Source organism: Lampetra planeri, chromosome 4 (assembly GCF_965212315.1).
Source record: "Lampetra planeri chromosome 4, kcLamPlan1.2.h2, whole genome shotgun sequence".
Taxonomy (NCBI): Eukaryota; Metazoa; Chordata; class Hyperoartia; order Petromyzontiformes; family Petromyzontidae; genus Lampetra; species Lampetra planeri.
Window position 1 is genome coordinate 7,589,372 of NC_136110.1, and position 20,575 is coordinate 7,609,946.

At 46.0% G+C, this 20,575-nt stretch overlaps 1 protein-coding gene across 2 annotated transcripts in view; it reads right to left on the reverse strand.

The window, feature by feature from the left end:
• Nucleotides 1-20,575, reverse strand: part of LOC144717644 (exocyst complex component 6B-like) — a 151,711-nt gene that overhangs the window by 98,195 nt on the left and 32,941 nt on the right. For both annotated transcript variants that reach the window (XR_013585129.1, XM_078593168.1), the window contains exons 7-9: nucleotides 19,995-20,186; nucleotides 11,197-11,265; nucleotides 2,055-2,138 (exon numbers count right to left, since the gene is read on the reverse strand). Coding sequence is in view for 1 of the 2 variants with exons in the window: in XM_078593168.1 (XP_078449294.1) it covers nucleotides 2,055-2,138; nucleotides 11,197-11,265; nucleotides 19,995-20,186 (345 nt within the window). In the remaining variant the exon portion in view is untranslated. The remainder of the gene's footprint in view (nucleotides 1-2,054; nucleotides 2,139-11,196; nucleotides 11,266-19,994; nucleotides 20,187-20,575) is intronic.

Sequence of the window (20,575 nt, forward strand, 5' to 3'; positions counted from 1 at the left end):
CCCCTCTCACGGTCCCACTCACTCCTCTCACTCTGCCCCTCTCTCCCGCGCGGACACTGTGCCTACGCGTCTCCTCCAGCGTCTCTCTCTCTCCTCCCCACAACCTGGGCCCAATCCGCACGACGTTAGTCAGCGGCAATAGTCGAGGAGGGGGTGGTGGGCAGGGTGGTCTCTGCAGTCGACATTCTCAAGCATTTTTTTACTTTTAAAATGTCACTGGGAAAATTAGTGTTCAATCCCGGGAGAAGACCACGAACACCAGAGCAATCCATCATGCGGACAAACATTGACCCTTTGCCGCACGGAGTGCGTAGGTGGCATTGTGAGTTACCATTGTGTACCACGTCTGGCCACACGAGGGCACCTGTGAGATGAGTGAACAGACAAACAGACCTACCAATGATATGTAATCACAGCAATTACCCCGTTTACGTTGGGGATGCGTTCCTGAAAGGTGCCACGACGAATATTAAAACGACGTAAATTAAAGCAATTTATAGGGTAGGTAGAGGGGAAGGCCGAGGCGACGGACACGAGAAAGGATGGATGATGCTGTCGGTGACGCAATTACCACGTATCTGCGGAATGACGCGAAACGGGGAGACATAAATCGGGGTATTTCTGTACACGTAGTGTCCCTCCCTTTAGTCCTCTGCCCAATGGCAGGCCTTTACCTCAAACTCACTCCAAACTGTCCGATTCGAAGCTACCCACTTCGCTACTCCATACGGGCTTCATTCCTTCACGTCGTCAAGCGGACTATTTTTTAAATCCTTTATATCAAGTTCACTTGCTTGCTTGCTTGCGCGCTTACGACCGTGCAAATCTTTCGGTCGTTTTTTAACCCACTTCCCGTGATCCAATCGAGCTGACATTTTGCACGCAGACCCGTTGTGCGTGACAATTTATTTTCGTGAAATTTTTTTTCCATAACTTTACACTTTTTAGGGAAAAAAAATGTATATTTAATAACCAATTGCTTAATGGTGGCAGGCAATCATCTGACCCATAGGTGGCAGCCATCTCAAGCCAGAGGACGAGAGGACTCTAGCCGCCACGCATATAAAGGATTTATAGTGAAAAACTTTGTTTTTACGGGTTAATTTTTCTCCTGTCTGTTGGCCCCTTCCACAACTTCCCTCCTCCTTCCAGAACCTCTTTCACCCAGCTCTCACCTCTGTGAATGCGCCCAATCCACATCGTTTGCCTTTTCTGGATATTTCTCATTTGGCGACTCCTCTCATGAACCTGCTCTAGAAAGGTCCGCCATTTATATGCAAATAGACTTACGGGGTTAGTGGTGTTAGCGAGTGCCTATTTAGGTTGGAGGATTACATAATTCAGTGGGTAGTGTGACCTGCGCACCCTACCCAGCCACCTTGGCTCAAGATAATCAATGTGTTTTGAGTTATGCAAAATACGAACAAAATGGCATAAATCTTCGATTCAGATTAATGAGAACAAAACTTTACAAAACAAGAGATAAGGAAGAGAAACAATCCAAGCAAGATGAGAATAAAAATGACAATTTCTAGAGCTCCGTGACATGGCGAGCCATTACAAGGTGGGTGATGATAAAAACAAGACAAAAACTCCTTTAAAAAAGTTTTTTAAAAACAACGGTTTTATTAACAACTTAGTTTAACTCACGGTCGAGAAGTAGGTCAATGATGCAGCGCCTGCTCCCACATCAACGCTTACTTGAATTATTTGATTACTTTATAAATGAATCTTTAATGTACAACTTTTGTTTGTGTGGAGTGAGGGTGCCCGTAACTCGTTCACGAATTAATTTATTAATTGTTGCGGTTGTTTAAAAAAAGGGCATGCATTGTCACCGGATCTGAGTAGGTGTGCAAAATGTGGAATTGATTGGACAATAGGAAGTAGACAAAATTTTGATTACAAGATTTGACCACGACAAACATAGGAGTCAAGTTTAGTAAAACCGTTGATAAAAGGACAGAATTTTTCATCAAACACAGCCCTGAATCAGGACAATCGTTTACACCCGTGCGACGTGTGATGTATGACAGGAGCAAGGGAACACCTACCATGTTGGACTGTGCTTGTAACACCAATCTGGCCTGCTGCCTCCTCTGATTCCGGTAATAGTTTTCAAACGTGTCACGCGCACCCTGCGACAAACACAAGCGCACGCGACGGCGGGTGAGCAAAACCGACGACTCGCTGTACAAATCGAGCGATGAACACAATCGGCTTTATTCGTGAGGCTTATGTGTGTCACTTTGCACTCCGAGCCTGCGTGGAAATTCTTCATTCTTGTTGTCGCCCAACCAGATGCTTAAGTTTTGGACCAGGCGAGAGAACACTGAGACTGCAAGTCTCTTTTTCAAACCAGGGTTACAAAGGCAAACACAAGAACGCAGAGCAACTGCGTAACGCCACAATGAGGTGCAAGGTGTCGTTAATCATCATAACAACATGACGTGTAAGATGTCAGTAATAACTACTTACAATCAGCGTAAAATCAATACACTTAACAAAGAGGAGAGAGATAAAGTCAATATAGAAGATGCACAGATTAGAAGAGGCCGCACAACGATCAAAATATTTCAAATTGTGTACCGCGGTTATCAGTAAATATCCAGTTTCTTATAAAATCCAGTTCATCATGGAAACGAGGTTGGATTGACACAATTCAGTACACGTTGTATCGACCCCTGAGACACGAAGGGATGATGCAATCCAAAACCAGTTGTTGTGCGCTCTCAATCTGCCCACTGTGGGGTGCACGGTCCGACCACCGCAACACCTGGGGCTGGGTGACCGCGATCAAGGCCAACACATTGTCAGTCAATAATGTACGCAATTCAACCTGTCATCCCATTCGGTAGTTCTATTTAAACCAGGTGAGAGCCAAACGAGTTCAGTTTCTTTGTAAGACGAGACCTTAGAAGCAAAGAAAGGGAAATACCAAGGCAACAGTTCTGCACGGTGACGTTAAAATAATAACAAATATAAAACAAATACATTTCTGACAATACAATAATATACATACATTGAAATATATATACACATACGCAATTGTAACACAGTACGGTGTTTTTCCAGAACATTCATAACTGTCAGTTGTTACGCAAAAGTAGCAAAAATGCCACTGGCTCAGGGTCACATGGACATAAAGTCAGCCTGCGTAATTTCATTCATTAACACCGCCCGGAACCCTTTGGAAAGTAGAAAAACATTAACCCAAATAAACCGTGTTATCACCACTAATACGCCCAGAGAGAATCTATTAGCTCATGCCGGCCAATTAAATTCAACAGAAATATCAGCGGAGCATGTGACACAATGGGATCCCATGAGGCTGCCCTTACAAGGGTCAATCATGAGTTAATGATATTTGTTTTACGTCTTTAGACGGCTGGGGAGCTCCATCACAAGGGTCACAAACCCGACTTAAATGGACCATAAACGCTTGGCTCGGCTTGAGAAAAGAAAGCACGGAGTCAAAGTGAAGTCATCCTTTACTTTTACTCCTACTAGCAGAATATGATACTGGTGGCGACTGTTTGCTCTTGGCTATCGTGGCCGAACTGCAGGCAAATCGGAGGAATGAAGATTCAGTTGGATAAATAAAAAAAAACTGAAGACACCGTTGACACATACGGTGCATGATTATCGCATCGAAGCGTGGAAACGAGCCCAGTACACGCTGCACAACGACAACGTGTAACTTTCGCCAACACAGATTTGCTGAAGGTAAAAAAAAAACGAAGTAAAGGTAAAAGTACAAGAGTGCAATTGCTGGCTCAACGTCGATGCGGGTGAAAGGGCATCCAAAAAGAGGGAGCTCCAGAGAGCCCCTCGAGAGGATGCTAGGCCTGCTCTTCCACGCTGGCAAGACGTCTTGGAAGATGTGGGATTACCCACACTTTACCCCACCACACGTGACCAGTTGATCGATTTACCATGGTGTACTCATACTGCTGCTGGGTGGGCAGAGGTGGTGGATGGGTGTTGGGGGGGGGGGGGTGTTAACAGCATTGCTTCAACTGCCGTGCCGGGAGATCGAATCGAACCATCGACCTCTCGATCACAATGCCAGCCAGAGTGTGATAACCGCCACAGCAGCATCTCCGGTGGAGGTTGAATTTCCTGGACGTGTTAGTAAAGTATCTGAACTGAAGCAGAGAGGAGAAGCAGAGCTTCGCATGGACACAAAATGCCTGGCTCTTCTTGAGCAATGCTTATTACGTTACGACGGCAATACCACGTTATGTGCATCTGTCGATAAAGAAAAGGTTTGAAGAATATGATACGAATAAAGAGCTCAAACTCGTATCACAAAACTACCTCATGCTCAATACAGTCAGTCATGTCAATGTATAATAGATGGTCATATCACGAGTACTTAATGATATACACTCCTCCACGTGACAGCATTCTTCTTTAGACGCCCACATCGATGTAAATATGTTTGGTGTGCGTCCGATTGTAAAGTTCGCACATCGTCATCATCAGCCTTGATCCATCCACCACTGTACACACAAAGTGCTTGCCACAAATGAACCACAATACCTTGCCGATATTATTAACGAGCATAAACCATCGCGCGGACTCATCTTCGCAGCGGCTTTTGGTTGGCCATCGAAAAAAGGCCATCACTGCATCGCTCACGCTTTCAAATGCGCTTATGCGGGCCGTCTGGAACGCTCTTCTTTCCTATATTAGAAAGCCACTGGAGATATGCACTTTTAAATGTAGATAGAAAACTCATTTCTTTAGAACTGCTTTTCGTGTTTAGTTTGTTGCACCTCCGATTAGCACGATTGGCTACATATGGTGTGAAAGAAGTTCAATATACGTAGATACATCCGTACGAAACCCATCCCAGACGGCTGCCTGCGATCTTACTAAGTCACCTGGCACCGACATAGGAGCCAGTTTCATCACTCGATGATCAATGCAGTGGATGTACACATGGGCATTTGCACCTCCCTTGGCTTCCACATCATCGTTAGGCTCAACCACCGTCCATCATCATCATCCCTTCTACAGATGTGTCCTGCCCAGGCCCTCTAAGTTTTCTAAATGTTTTAATATGTTTGGAATGTTGTGCATGTGTTCTCCAATCCATGCGTTTCTCCTTCTGTCTATTCATGTAATTGCAAGCGTGCACCTCTCTCCATGCATGTTTGCGCACTTTTCAGCTTTTGTTCCATTTCTATTTGTCGAATGGTCAGGTGTGTGATCCATTTCATAATAGGTAATATAAAAACGCAATAGTGACATAAATAAAACACACAACCCCTTGTTAATCCATTGCCGGATGAAGTCCTCCAACAAAAGGTTAGTTGTGGGGCTTGTCTAATGACTATACTTCACCACACTGACTATTGTGGGAAGAAGGGGGGGGGGGGGCACAAGGTAATATGCACTGACCAAAAACCAGCACGTCACCGAAAAAACGAGGCCGCTTCGGAGAGCGCATTCGGCGCAAGCAGCGGTCAGGGACGCACGCAGCTTTGCGCGATCGCTCGGCTCACCTCTTCGCATATCTCTCAAGCCATCTCGGGGATTAGGGGACCGTGAGCGCCGCCGGGCCCTAAGTGACCCGTCTCGGCTCGGCGAGTCGCCGTGAGGTCAGCCAAAGGCAAAGGGGAGGACGCGCGGGGGGTTGGCGGACGCCGGACGCCGCTCACGCCAGACGCACGGGGACCGGCGGACGGGAAGGGAGGGAGCGATGTTCCCATCGGCTGCCCGTGAAGCGCCACAGACACACTGCGTCGTCCTCCAGGAGGTGAGGTGGGAGAGAAGGCGATTCGTGGTAACAGCCGAGCGGCAGTTTGTCTCCATCCGAAGGAGCCTGGTTTTTTTTCTTGGCCGTTTCTACTTTTGACTGCGAATTGTTTTTCATGTTTTGCTGCCCGGCGAGCATTTATATAATGTGTCACAAAGGAGACCGCAAATCTCGAAAGTCGGAATACCGAGTATTAGTGCTCTGTCCAGCTGGCTCAGAGCTTCTGGACTTGGCCAATTTGAAGAATGATCGTGTTCATTCATCATTCCTCCCCCACCATCAATTTGATTAATTGATTTCGAAAAATAACATAAGGGCTTCATGCAGTTTAAATTTGAATCGGAAAAGTGTTTTTTTTTTTTTAACAAGTGCAATTGCGCAAATTCTCTGTAAACTATTCTGAAACTGTTTTAGGAGCTCCAAAAAAATGAAACAGATAATAACGTCTGTAAAAGAGTGAGCCATAGCCTCCAAGATAAACAAGGACGAGCAAATGAGAAGATTTTTTTTCCTCCCATAAAAGATTCATTTAAATGGGACAACGGCACGAATAAAAAAAAAACTTAATTAATCTAAGACATAGCACAACAAATAATTTGCGGCGGACTTTGCAAACGCCATTAATAAATGCCCTACAGCCACCACCACCGCTATAAATGCAATAGAATGCTGCCTGTCAAAGCGACAGTATTCTGTGATCTAATCCCATCAATAATCCGCACCAAAACTAAGCAACAACACGCCCTTGTGTGTAACTGTCTCATTACAATGCTTCGTGGGTTTTTTTCCTTGCCGGCGCAGATCACGCCGTGTCGACAATGGGCCCTTTCCTGGCAAATCTCTCCGCACTCGCATGAGGTCCATTTAGAAGCGGGGACTGCAACATGCTCGGAGGCGAGCAATAAATCATGGCATGCATCGCCGTGTCACAGCCTCCTTTCACTCTCCTCCTCCGCCAGGCTTGGGAAAAGCCTCCTCCTCGCATGCGATTCCACAGCTGTTTTGTATCATTCCCCTATTGAAGAACGGTCCGCTTCTGGAGCCATTTCATTTCAATGAGGCAAGAGATTTTAACGCGTTAAAAGTTGCAGGGTCACTTGCGGGGAAGGGCGCGGGAAGAAATACATTTCCAATAACGCTTCAATGCAGTTCAACTTTTAATAAAGCTTCATTAGTACGCGAGGATAAAAAAATAACTGAGCGCGCACGCACGAAAAAAGTTTAACAAAGTATTTTTTGTTATTAATCCATCATAATAACCAGACTGTAGTTTTAATCCGAAAATATTTAGCATTTTGGCAACGGAGGGCGGGTGTAAAGAAATCATTAACACTATGTCAATGTTCATATTTATACCAGACTGTTTTCTAACCCCATGCTGGCCTTACTGTGAACCCCGAGAAAACCACCGTGGACTCCAAATGCACCCGGAACACAAGTGGCCACGCATTTTTCTTCTTATTCATCTTAACTCCACACTCCCGTCGTGCAAAGCAGAACAACGGACCGTTAAAAATAAAGTCCGTCTGCGAGCGCGCACAGTTCAGTGAGCGGCCACGACGTGAACCTTCCCGTCACGGCGGCGCGCACGGCTAATATTGTGTGTTGACTCAGGTAAGAGAGCTATGCTGGTGACAGCCCTCCCTTGTTAAGTCGCCGTGCGAAGGTAATGCAGAGTGCTGATTGATTGCCCAGATTTTTTTTTATGAAATAAAATCAAGCCCGTCTGTCCTCTCGCAGTTTGAAACCAAATAAACATAACTCGCCCCCCCCCCCCCCCCCCGAACAATTTTTGCTAAATGCACACAAGTCATGCAAATCATTTATCTCTTTATCGTTTTTTTAACCACCGCGTATAATCTTTAGTTTATTTGATCGTCGCAAGCCAAGACGGCTGAACACGCGTGTGAACGCATTCTGGTTTCACGCCAGCGTGGTTTTTGCGGTGTGTGTGTGTATATAATGTATTAAACAAAAATTCTGATCCGGTGCTGACAACGGTCGTCAGCAAGTGAGAAGTGACTGCGGAGTCACCCGGGACCAATAGACCCGATGTGACCATGCATTAGCGCTTCGACAGCGAGCGGAACAGCACGTACCATTCTTGCAGCAATGCGAGTGTGTACGACGGGCGTGCGTGTAGGTAAGCGAGCAAGAACGCATGAGCACCATGCCAAATGTAGTTATTCTGGAGCAAGAACGCATGAGCACACTGTAAAATGTTACGCATGAGCACAATGTAAAATGTAGTTATTCTTGGTTCTTTCGGCCACAACGCAAGCAGCCATCCCTCGGCTGCTTGCGGTGTGGCCGAAACGTCGTGAGAATTTTAAAATGTTTTATTTTTATTATTTTATTATTTCCCTTCTATGTGACTTTACCGAAAGAACCAAGAATATGAATCCCTGCAGTCGTTAAAGCTTTAAATCGAAAAATTGTATTTAGTTGTTTTCATAAGGACCTTTGATTAATATTTGGGAAAACATTTTTCTGTGAACAAAATGTTGTTCTTTAATATATATATTTTTTATGGCTTAACGCGATGTCTCCTTTGTACACAGCAGATTTAAAATGAAGACTGTATTGCATGCACATCGTAAACGCTTTTTGTTTTAGTAACGTACGAGTACGCTGAAACAATTGTATGCCAGCGTCAAATGAAATAAAAGTCGCACCACTGATGCAATGACGTATAAATCAGTAACTTGTACCATGAAAGCGTACCCAAGGACTCTTATTTGAAACATGGTTACACCGCATGTTTATTTGATTACGCGCACACGTTTCTTTATTCCCTGACAATGTAAATCCGTGTCGGCAACACACTCTCTCTTTGTGCGCTGAAACCAAACATTTCGGCTTGAACTTCACATGACTTCACCTTTCGCTCAGAAAACTTTGCTGAACTTTGCTGGCATACCTTCACTGCATTCCTATTTTCTTCCCCGGTCACACCTACAGCGCCGCTACCCCAACCCCCCCCACCACTACAACCAATTCCCCTGAATGCCCTTGTCTTCCAAACACCCCCAAGCTCCCATCTCAGTGCAATGCCCCCAGCCAACGATAATACATACGTGCAGCGATCCCCCCCGCTGCAGCTGGAACATTATCGGTCACGACCCGGTCCGCACCCACGCCGAGTTATGACAAACATCTCCCCGGCGGCATGGCCGTGTCACGTTGGCCTGACAGCATTACTGCCCGTCCCGCCGCGGCGACGGACAGTAATATCCCCTGGCGAGCGCTTGTGAACGTTCCCCCCCCTTGAGCACCTTCCCTCACCCGCGCAGCATCGGGATATCGGAGACAGGCGGATCACGCGAGGTCACACGCGCACGTTTGCCGAACGCCCTAAGACGATTCATCTTTCCCCCGCAACGGTGAGGCCGCGCGAGCGCGTCGATGCGACTCTGCCTGTGGCACGCGGACCGACTGCCGGCCGACGCCTGCGCTCCTTGGTGCTCTGCTTTTGTAGGCAAGGCCAAGCGCGGAGTTCACGACGATACGCGGGCCCGCATTTGGATGCTACATCAATCAAAACTGTGCTGCATCCTTGTCCATCCGCTGCTGGATGAGGGCCTCCTCACACTGTGTGGGTCGTGGGGGTTATTGAACTATACACCACCACACTGGTGAGTGCGGGATGGTGAAGGCAGGCAGCAGAGATGCAGAAGGATACAAGTAGAGTGTTGTACAACAAAGGATGTTTCAGCTGCCCACTACGTAGCCCCACATCAGCCTATAACACCCGTTCTGTCGATGGAGGACGCCCACCCAAGCACGACCCAGGCCCACATTGTGCAGAGTCCAACTCAAAGTGACTTTACTAGACATCTGTGAAAATACTGGACATCTGTGACAAAGAGCTTTATAGCTCATCGGATTCCTCAAATATAAATAAATATTCATATTCTGACTTCTTGCTAAAATGAGCACCGCAATGGGCCTCACCCTCTGCTGGCAGCCCCGTTCAGGCAGCAGTGGAAATTCCACATTCGCTTGTGGCGGGGGTGAGTGGTGAGTGCACTGTGCTATGAGCCAGAGGACCCGAGTCAGATTGTAGGCCCTGACTAACATCAGCGGTGAGCGATATCCGAATCGGTCGAGGGCCCAACACCTTTCACCAATCCGCAATGACCAGCGTAGGGGAGTATGGTCTAACAACCCCCAAAACCAACACGGCATGAGGAAGCCTTCATCCGGCAGTGAATTAGCAAACAGAAATCGACATTGTAATATACAGTACCTTTTGTTGAAATTACGCTTCGTTTAAACGTACAAAAACGGTACGCTTTATGTATGTACATGAAGGCAATTTGGGGTTGAATCAGGCAGACAGAAGTAATGCTGGGCTCCCAGACAAGGTGGGTCAATTCTGGGTCACATCTATTTACACAACTCCTCACTACACTTAAATGCTTATCTGTAGACACATTATAAAGTGCTCGCATATAAAGTTAATCTATAAATATGCTCGCAACGACATTTCTCGAGACATGACATGGCGCTTACTCGCTTGCAACACATTCCGTAAAATACGGTAAACAGGATCACGCATAACCCATTTAAAAGAAAAGGCATCGTGCAGAAAAGCATAACGGGGCGCAGCTGCGCACCAATGACAATCACCCGCGCACAATGCGCTCTCGCCGTCATCCCGAGCGCTCGTTACGCGATCGGTCCGGCCTACGAGGGTGGCAAGGCCAGCGACCTCTCCCACACGCCGGCACTGAGCAGTCATCTCGGGCTGAGTGCACCCTAGGGAGGGGGGTGGGGTGGTAGGGATGGAGGGAGGGGGTCTTGCCGCTGATCACAAAGGACCAATTGAAATGACAAAAATATGCGGTCCTCGTGGGCTGCAATCAGATCAAGACCACTAGAATGAGAGAGGGGCTTACATGTGGGCAAAGCCTCGCGCCACACTTTGCTAGCTACTTTGCTCACGCTACCCAACTGGCGATATGTGTATATATTGCTTATTCATTTTGACGTCTCTAATAGACAGGGCAGCTCAATCAAAGTATGTGCGGCTCGCTCGCAATGAGCTGTCCCCGATAAGTACCCAATTGGGGTAATCGAGTACCTGCAGGTGATTTTCCACGCATTATTGACGCTGACATTGGCACGCAGGTGACCTTTGCTCGTGAAACACGAGTTAGGCGACGTCATTTCAGGTTTTTGGACATTAAGTGGCACCCACATAATATTCTCATTCCGGGTAAAATTACTGTTGCAAGAAGTGAGCCCCTCGACAAAAAAAAAAGCAAGCCACAGAACGAACTTCGTGAAGCGAAGCTGCTTCGACGTCTTTCAGTGCGGCCATTTATTTGGTCACGCACATCTGACATCGCGGCGGCGTCGGCGCGGCATCGGGCAGGGTTCATTAGGGGCACCGCGACGCGGCCGAGTTTAGAGAAGGTTCCTACCAGCACGGTGTAGATGTGCAAGCAGCGATAGACTGGCGAGAAGTCAACAAGGTCCTGCGCATTCAGCACCTGCAAGAGAGAGATAACAACGCATTAGCAGTGTCACGTTACAGGAGGAGGCGCACATGCTAATACACATAATCGCCACCACTGTCTTCTGCCACAATCAATCCACTGCTGGATGAAGGCCCCCCCCCCACCCAAAGCTTTCGCCATCTCTGACAGTTCTGCGACGCAAGCCATCTCGCGTGAGTGCACACGAGACGATTTCATCGCTCAATTTTCACGGTGGACGTCCTCTCGGGCGCGTTCCCTCCTTTGGATGCCACTCCGTCATTAGTCTCGACCACCGGCCATTGTCCCTCCCGAATACTTATTAAATAAAATACAGCAAAAGACATATTGGCTAAACATTTGTTAGTGTTGGTTGCGTAACCATATGTAAAACAAAGTGTCAGGCAAATCCATCAACGAATTAATCAAAGTATTTCATTACAGCAGACAACAAGAATCGTTGGCAAGAAAAACACGGATGAATGGCTACTTTGTAAGAAAGCTTAATTCATTTGCGCCTGTTGTGAAGGAGTAAGTGGTTCAATCAACATAGCACCTGTGGATGTTATTACCAAATATATTTTTTCTGGTATTGTATTGCCAAGGGGCAGCACTTACATGGCATTTTAAAGCACAACATATCAAGAGCAATGTAATCCTTATGAAGTGGCCGATTGGGTCAAGGGTCAGAGCAGTGACTGCTACACATCATTAAACCAGGTTCTCAAGTATAGTAGTGGATGGTCTCTCAGCCTGCTCAACAATGAATGCACCCAAATAAAACATTTAATTAATTACTCTTTGGTTCTTTTGGTAAAGTCACGTAGGTATAAAATTAAATAATTCACGACGTTTCGGGCGCAACACAAGCGTCCGTCATCAGGTGGGAAAGGCTTTTTTTCTACCTAAGTGACTTTACCGAAAGAACCAAAGAGTATGGATTCCTGCAGTCACAAAAGGCTCAAATCATAATATTAATTTTTATATTTTAAATATTTTGTATTATTCTAGATTTGCAACTTTAAAAATATATAGTTTAAGTCAACAGGCATCAGACCCTCTTTAAAATGCATAAACAGGTGAACAATTTGAGTAATAATAATTAAATTGGAGTGATTTCAGTAGTAGTTCTGTGATGGCAACTTCTAGACCCATGTGAGACGTCAACTTCTAGACACAGGGCGATGCACTGCTCGGGGTTGTTTCAAGACGTAATGCCGATAATAAAATGTACAAAAGTTAAAAAAAAAATTGTGCCTATTTGCAAAGTTAATTATGATCATCGTCACCATGTGACTGGCAAATGAAGCCGCATCCTTGCAAATTGCCAACAGCTTGTAGTCCAGTGCAAGTACAATCCATCTCATTCTCGTGTGACCCCATTTTATCGCTCGCCCCATCTCCAGGGCCGTCCAAAGGGAGGGTGCGGGGCCCGGGGCAAATCCCACCGTGTGGAACCCCCCAATGCCGTCCAACTAAACCGGAGGTATTACATCTGACACCGTGACGTCGAAATGTGGGCCCCCCATAGCACGGGGCACGGGGCAGTTGCCCCGATTCGCCGGATACTAAGGGACGGCTCAGCCCGTCTCCTATTCGGCTGATGCCTCATGCACGTTCAATCACTCGGCTACGAATCCATCGTCAGCTGTGAGCCTCAACTTTTCAATTGCAAGTTTCCAATAACAATCGGCTGTTAGAGTAAAAAAATCGAGAGATAAAAATACACTTCTCCAGATCGAACTGATACCACATCTCTGAAATACATTTCATGATGTACTGCAAAGATAACAATCTGTGGTAGTTATCCTGGTAAATATTCACAAAAAGTAAACGGATTTTTTTAAATATATATAATTGCTTTTACTAAAATAAATGCCGAGATAAATAGCTCCTGTTCCAGTATGCAAAAGAATTCTATACTTTAGGGAAAATTTGTGATATTTTTTCTTCATTCCTCTGAGATGATAATAGCCATGGGCTTACGGACATGGAAAGCATTGGATTTAACGGCAATGAAATCTGCATAATCACTGCGACTTGGCGAGCTAGGAGAGAGGAAGGTTGGAGAAAGTAGCTGAATCAGACCAACAGCTGGCACACTTGTTAGCTTTACACATGTGCTGGTGTCAATTGTCGAGGGCAGAGTGCCCCGAAAATTAAGCGCACACTCGTATGATGATGTGCTTTAATAAATGCACAATAACGTAGACATTAATCTGTAAACAACATTATTCGGCACTCCGAAGATATGTCTTAAAGTGATTAAAAACATCCCATTTGTAAATAAGGATTATACTATCGGAAATAATGCACTGCAAAGTTGGTTTGATAACGGGACGTTGAAGCATTTCATTTTCTGAATGCAGTACATGGAGATGTATGGCCCTCTTGACCATCCACTGGTAGAGAGTCCTCCAGACAGCATGTGGGTCCGATGCAATGAGCTCCTGATGTCTTCACTTGTTCCACTTTTTGATGCAGATGGGGTTGAAAGTTGATCAATGTCACTTTTTAAACATGGATAAGCATTGTTGGCTACGTACGGTGCAAAGAAAGTTCACCATACATACAATCATGATTGTCGCACCATATGCCAATGCGAGGTGTTGAGGCCTTAGGGAGGCCTTCATCCAGCAGCGAACAGTTTGCGGGTTCAAGAGGATGAACAGCTCAGCTGTACAAGAAGAGGACAACCCCACGACAAAACTAGAAAATGTTACGGCGGTGAAACTTTCTTCACGAACGGTTTTCACGCATCAACTTTGCCCCTAACAGCACCACATGGCGGTGGATTACTGTCACAGTGGCAGGTAAGGGACATTGGCAAAGCTCTTAAGCACGTGCCAGTTGTGAAGAAAAACCGTGTCCTCTACTGCACCTGAGCATAAACACACCTTGATACCAGTGCATGCCAACAATACTGACATGTTGGGCAGCCGGCCAACATATTTGCATTAAAAGCCACGTTATGAAAAGAAAAAAGAAAAGAAAGAACGATTTTTTTTTTAAACGTCACTGACAATATTTGATCACTTCTCACTATAACCAACCATAACACAGGCCCCGAAAATATTTGCGAAAAAAATAAGAATATTCGCTAAAGATAATAAATGCGTATCCATCTTTCAATATTCGCAACTTAAGCCATAAACGCAGCGCGCCGTGACATTGTGACGGTTTTTTTTTCCGCCAAACAAGATCCGAACGGGAGACAGTGGAACATTATTTTCAAACGAAAGCCAAACAAACCCCGAGCAATGTATGCGTTTCTGCACGTTGCACCACTTAGCAGTGAAAACAAACACGACGCTGCCAAATCGGACGGGGGGGGGCCATGATGCTGGCGCGCCTGGGAGCCTACTTTTAGTAACGCACGGCCAGAACGCATCTGTACGAGCGATTACGTGAAACGCGATAAGAGGTCGGAACGACGGAACACACAGGCAGGCAAGGCAAGGCAAGGCATGCACACTTAAATAATAATAAAACAATTCGCTAGAAACACTTTGTCTCATGGTCTATTAGACTAAATATCCTGAAAAAACGATCATGACCTTTGCCATAGATAATGTGTAGCGAGCGAGCGTGCGTGCGGAGAGGTGGCGGTGGAAAGGTTAACACACCGCGCTACGGACCCATTGATCTTAGTCCGATTGCCGGCCACGTGAATCGAGTGATATTTGAACCAGTTCCGGAACTTGCCTCAGTTGACTCGGTCATAAATGAGTACGTGATGCGATGTGTTACCAACAGCACTGGGGAAACAAAGGCAGACAGACGTAGTTCTGGCCAAATCGACGTGCTCATGCAACGTGCTCGCGAACAGAACTCGGCCAGACAGAGCGTGTTGAAGGCTTACACAGGGGATTTTTGTCTTTGTATATTTCTAAAAACATTTGGCATTGTGAGTGTGATGCCATTGTGGCTTATTTGACTTAAATAGTTCTGTAGGAAACAGAGCATATTATCTTCTGGACAAAGCAAGCCACCCTGAGCAAAGTGTGAACTTACAATTTTGTCCGCTTCATGCGATCCATCTTTACAAACACCTCATGAACTGTTTGTTTGCATGCAACGAGGTAATCTCATGGATTAAAGTGAAATCTTAAGCTCGCGGTAAAAATATTCAATTGTGCGATGAAGAATGCGTTATACGTAGCCTGTGCAAATTACGTGAACATTTTACAGTTAAGCCAATAAAGTGAACGATACTGAAGGTTAAGATGGAACTAACAAGAAGCAACGCCAAGGAGATGGTAAAAATTTTACAAATAATTTGACTGCTGCATTCAATTGTGACCACTATTCATGAAAATGTATCAAATCACCGGGGAGGTGAAGCAATACATGGCAACTTATTACTTAAATAAACACATTTATGAGTCCAATGACCTGAACTTGATTCCCGGTCACAACTATCACCAATGCCAAGTGCTCTTTAAACCAGAAATATCCCCCCCTTCACCAAGCCACACTGACCAGGGTGGTGAAATATGGCCGAACGAGCTGTACAACTGACACGGCGTGGAGAGATCTTCATGCAGTCGTGGAATGGCAAAGGACTGTGTACGACTATTATTATTACACATTATGTAAACCTTGCGCAAGGCAAAACTCCGTGCCCATTGCAAACGTGAGCAGTCAAACGGCCAAGCACATCCCACACTCCGGGCATTCTGGAGTCCTCGATTTTCCCAGACGTGGGATGATGTGGCCGACTGCCTATGCACGATCGGTGGTGGTATCCAGATGGCATTGAGAATAACTTGTTGCCATTTTTGTGGTGCATTAAACCAAAGAAAAGCGCTTTTTTTTTTCCCCCGAAGCGCGCTTGCACCCCGGCTCAACCGCCCCGTTTACGAGTTTCACGTCTGCGGCCAACGGGGTTGCACCCTGATATCCAGCGGGCACGCAATAAAAAAAAAACTCCGAGAGATAAGTTGGCCAAAAAAGCACGGGCAGCAGCAGCAGCAGCAACAACAACAACAAAAAAAGAGAGAGGCAGACTCCAGAAAGTCACCGCTTTATCTGATGGACCTGAACGTGACCTCGGAGCAAAGCGCGTCAGAGATGGACGAGATAACTCGAAAATTACACGGACGGGACAGGAGGTTTCATATGGCCGACAACTCTCATCCCGTTCCAGCACGTCTGTCCTCATCAGTGTATAAACATAGGGGGGTGCAGCCCGAGGTCAGACGCGGCTGTAACGTGCACACGGCCTCTTACTAACCCCCATAAATACTAACAAAAAAGAAATACCCATTTGCTTAACCCAGCGGACGAACCAACAGAGGAGGGCACCGCCGGGGGTTCGACAGAAAAAAAATAAACGCACCGCCTTTAAATAACCGCACGTTCCAAGAAACACCAAAACGCGACCGTTTGCTTAACCTTGAGCAATGTGGTCAAAATAAATTCAAGGATTTTTTTGTTAAATTCGTATAAAGAGTAACCCTTTATGGAAGAGCGTATAAACACAGACGTTTAAATGTCACTCTTGAAAGAGGCTGCACAATATTAGTGCTGTGAAGAGCCATGGTTCAACCGTTCTCATAAATAAACCACGTTTTTCCATCGCAAAGGCCTTTTGCAGTATTTCAGCAGCCGCAAATGCACGCATGTATCTTTTTAACATGGCAATAAGTGGAATAACACGAGTTGCCCTGGCGTTGTTTGTTATTTATTGCACTTGAGTCGAAAATACGCGCGAAAACGCCTTTTCATTGGCAGCACATTTTTATTTACTGTGCATTGTACGCGGCCATCAAGTTGAACGGGAAGGACGCCTAGAAGTGCAAGGAAACGCTCGCCACATGGGGGCCTTATAAAAATGTAATTTACGCCATCTCATAAAACTCTGCCCGAAGCGATGTGTACGACCGCAATGACAGCGCAAATTTTCTGCACAATGCGAACAGATTACTGACCTCTGCGCAACCCAGCTCGCGCTCGGAACCTGCACCTCGCACGCAAGGCCGCCGTGTGGCCGGAGAAGTTGTCATCGGTGCGGAATCGGCACGACGGAGCCGAGATTACCGGGGCTCTTTTGTGGCAACCGTGGCCTCGGAGTGACCTCATGGAAATCATCCTAAAGTACTCAACTCTTTACCCCCGCTATTACAAGCACTTCAAACGAATATGCCACGGCAGTGGGAGCTTTACACGCTTTGATAAAAATCTGGCTGCACCCCGTGTGGCGTTCGCTGTTGTACAACACACAAGTGAATTTATTGAGTGAAAATTGCAGCGATATATGTATAGGGTTACGAGAAAATTGGCACGCGGCCACAACCATCGGCTTTGTGCCGCCGCTGGAATGATTAGTTTTTAGGCGCTTGTTTAAATCAATAGAGTATATGTTTGGTAACAAAACTACTCCAGCTGGGCTTCATGCATGTTGTTTTTTTGTTGTAGAAAACTGTTAATATAGCGTGCTATTCGAGAAATCGTTGAATTGGGACGGCAAGTGAGTGGCACATGGTTCGCATGTGCCACTCGTGCGAGTACATTTATCACAATTGAGTTTTGTTGCGTGTCAAATAAAGTTGTGAAAACTTGTGAACAAGATATACTGATGTTACAAATCAACACGAAAACTTTGTTAACCCACATGTGAAGACATCAAGAATGATAATTAAATTAAAAGATGGAGATAGAAACAAACCGTTTTTTTTTGCTTGCCAATGTACGTGACGGAAATACGTCACTTTTAAATCAGCAATCAATACTTGCTCCAAAATAATAAACTGTTTGTGAACGATGTCACAGGAAATTTACATCTACTTTAGCGGATCAAAGGCTTTGGTAATTCCTTGCAGCTATAGAAAATTAACCATAAATTGTATGCAAACTGGAATGCACGGTAAGTCATAGCTTAACACGATTCTTCTATTCGAGAACACTTTTCGCACAATGCGGAATGCACACCGTTATAACGCGGTTTCTGAGCAGTCGACGACAATTTACTTTCTTGAGCTGCGTGGCTGAGCGGCACAACAATACAGTACGCGGAATGATACAGTACGCAGCATACCCCCATCTCAATTCTTTGTGCTGCCATGGGACGACTGCAGGCTGAAACAGTCCAAATGTGATTCAGTAAAGTAATTCCTCCCTTAACACGGTTTGTCACTCAATGGGGCACTTTAAAGGAATGCATCTACCATGTTCAACGTGGGATTACTGTTTTTAATCAATGGCTCACTGGTGAGTATGATGGCTACTGGACTACCAAGCTACCCCAAACTGCATGACTGTAGGACAGTGTTCTTCATTGCAAGGCCTGCGGGCCACTGGCGGCCCCTCTTGGCCTTTAGTGCGGCCCCTGACAATACACAACACGTGAACACACCCCATCATGCTGTCAAACCCAATGGTTTCAAATGTGTGGCAGCCCTCATACCGATGTCTTAGAGTGGCCCCCCTATGAAAATTAGATGAGGAACACTGTTGTAGAACAGAACACGGGAACCCACCCTATGCGTGCCATGTATGAGTGATCACCCATTAATCTAGATTTTAGGTTTTTCGTGACTGCAGGGATCCATATTCTTTGGTTCTTTCGGTAAAGTCACATAGGTATCAAATACAATAAATTCAATCACGTGATTTATTTTATTTTATACCTACGTGACTTTCCCTAAAGAACCAAAGAATAATAGAGCACCCATTAATTTGTGTGGGTCTCCTCTGCGTGATCAGGTTTTCCTGCCCAATGCTCAACACGCCCGTGCGTGGCAGATTTCAAAATCTAGGCAATGTCTGAGCTTGGTGAGTTACTTGGATGGGAAGGCTGCCTCTCAGATGCCAAACTCTCATTTAAAGCACTGGCAAAACATTTTAATAAAATGACCCTTCTAAACGTTATTTGAGACTCAGTGACTCTTTCCTGGGTAAATAAATGAGCGTTGTCTGTTTTCAAAGGAGGTGGGGAAAAAGCAGGGATTCACAGTGGGAGTGGTGGCCACACAGAAGTCAAGCGATTTTACGGGAAGCTTGAGCTCATTTAGAGATGTAAACCATCTTGTGCATTCCAACTGAAACTGGGAACATTCACGTGGAAGCTTCTTGCCGACTCAAACGCCAGCGTGCCAGAATTTTCCTCTCAACTAAGTTTGTGTTGTGTGGTTTATCCATGTTTGGATGTCAGTTTTGTAAAGTACAACGTCGAACATTCGACTCGATCATAATCAACGATTTTTGGGTTTAGATCGCGTTATTTATGAATGTGTCGTAACCCTCCACCACCCGACACGGCCAATCAGTAAAAAAGTGTCACGTTGACAAAAGACAAATAGTTCACTTTTGTCAACGTGACACTTTTTTACTGATTGGCCGTGTCGGGTGGTGGAGGGTTACGACACATTCATAAATAACGCGATCTAAACCCAAAAATCGTTGATTATGAACAATATTGGTCGCGAAAGCCTACGTGTTAATTCGACTCGATCTTGACCGAGATATTGGCGGCTATATAAAGGCTATATAAAAAGGTCATATTTGTGAACATCTATGGAAAATGACAGTCATGACAGTCATGACAGTCACACTGCGTTGAACATGACAGAATGCTTCACTGTGCTTTAGAAGTGAATGCATGCGAGAAGGTTTGTACTTGTGAATGTTACACTGCGCACCGGGTACGGCCGGTTCAACGGACACGGTCGGAAACGCGACGTTGCACTGCAATACAAAGGCAGACACAAGAAAATGTGAAGTGCACCGAACCGGCCACCCACCTCCTCCTCGAGCTCCTCTTCCTCCTCCTCCTCGTCCTCGTCCAGGATGCCCGAGTCCTGCTCGGACGCGGGACTGTTCCCGGCCGGCTCGGCGTCCGAGCCGGGCCCGGCCTCCCTGCCGCGACCTCTCTGGGCTTCCGCGCTCTTCTGCCGCTGGTGCACGGCGCTATCCAGGCTCCGCTGGCTCTGAGCCTACAACGGACATGCGCGCGTCATTTAATTCGGGTTCGTGACAGTCGCCGCCGACAGCCGCGACCGATCCTCGTGGTGCCACGGTGCGGGAATCCATCCAGCTGGTGCGCACGAGTCGATTTCATCAATTCTAGATTTGAAGCTTTCATGACTGCAAGGATTCATATTCTTAGGTTTTTTCGGTAAAGTCACGTAGGTAAAAAATGTAAATTTATAAAAGTAAAATAAAAATAAAATAAAAATCACGACGTTTCGGAGGCAACATCACTACGTTCCCAAAGCGGACGTCTTCCTGGGCAAACTTCCTCCCGCAGCCACCACTCCATCGTCAGTCTCGACCACGGGCGATCATCGCTTCGAGCGACAAGTCCTGCCCAAGCTCACTTTCT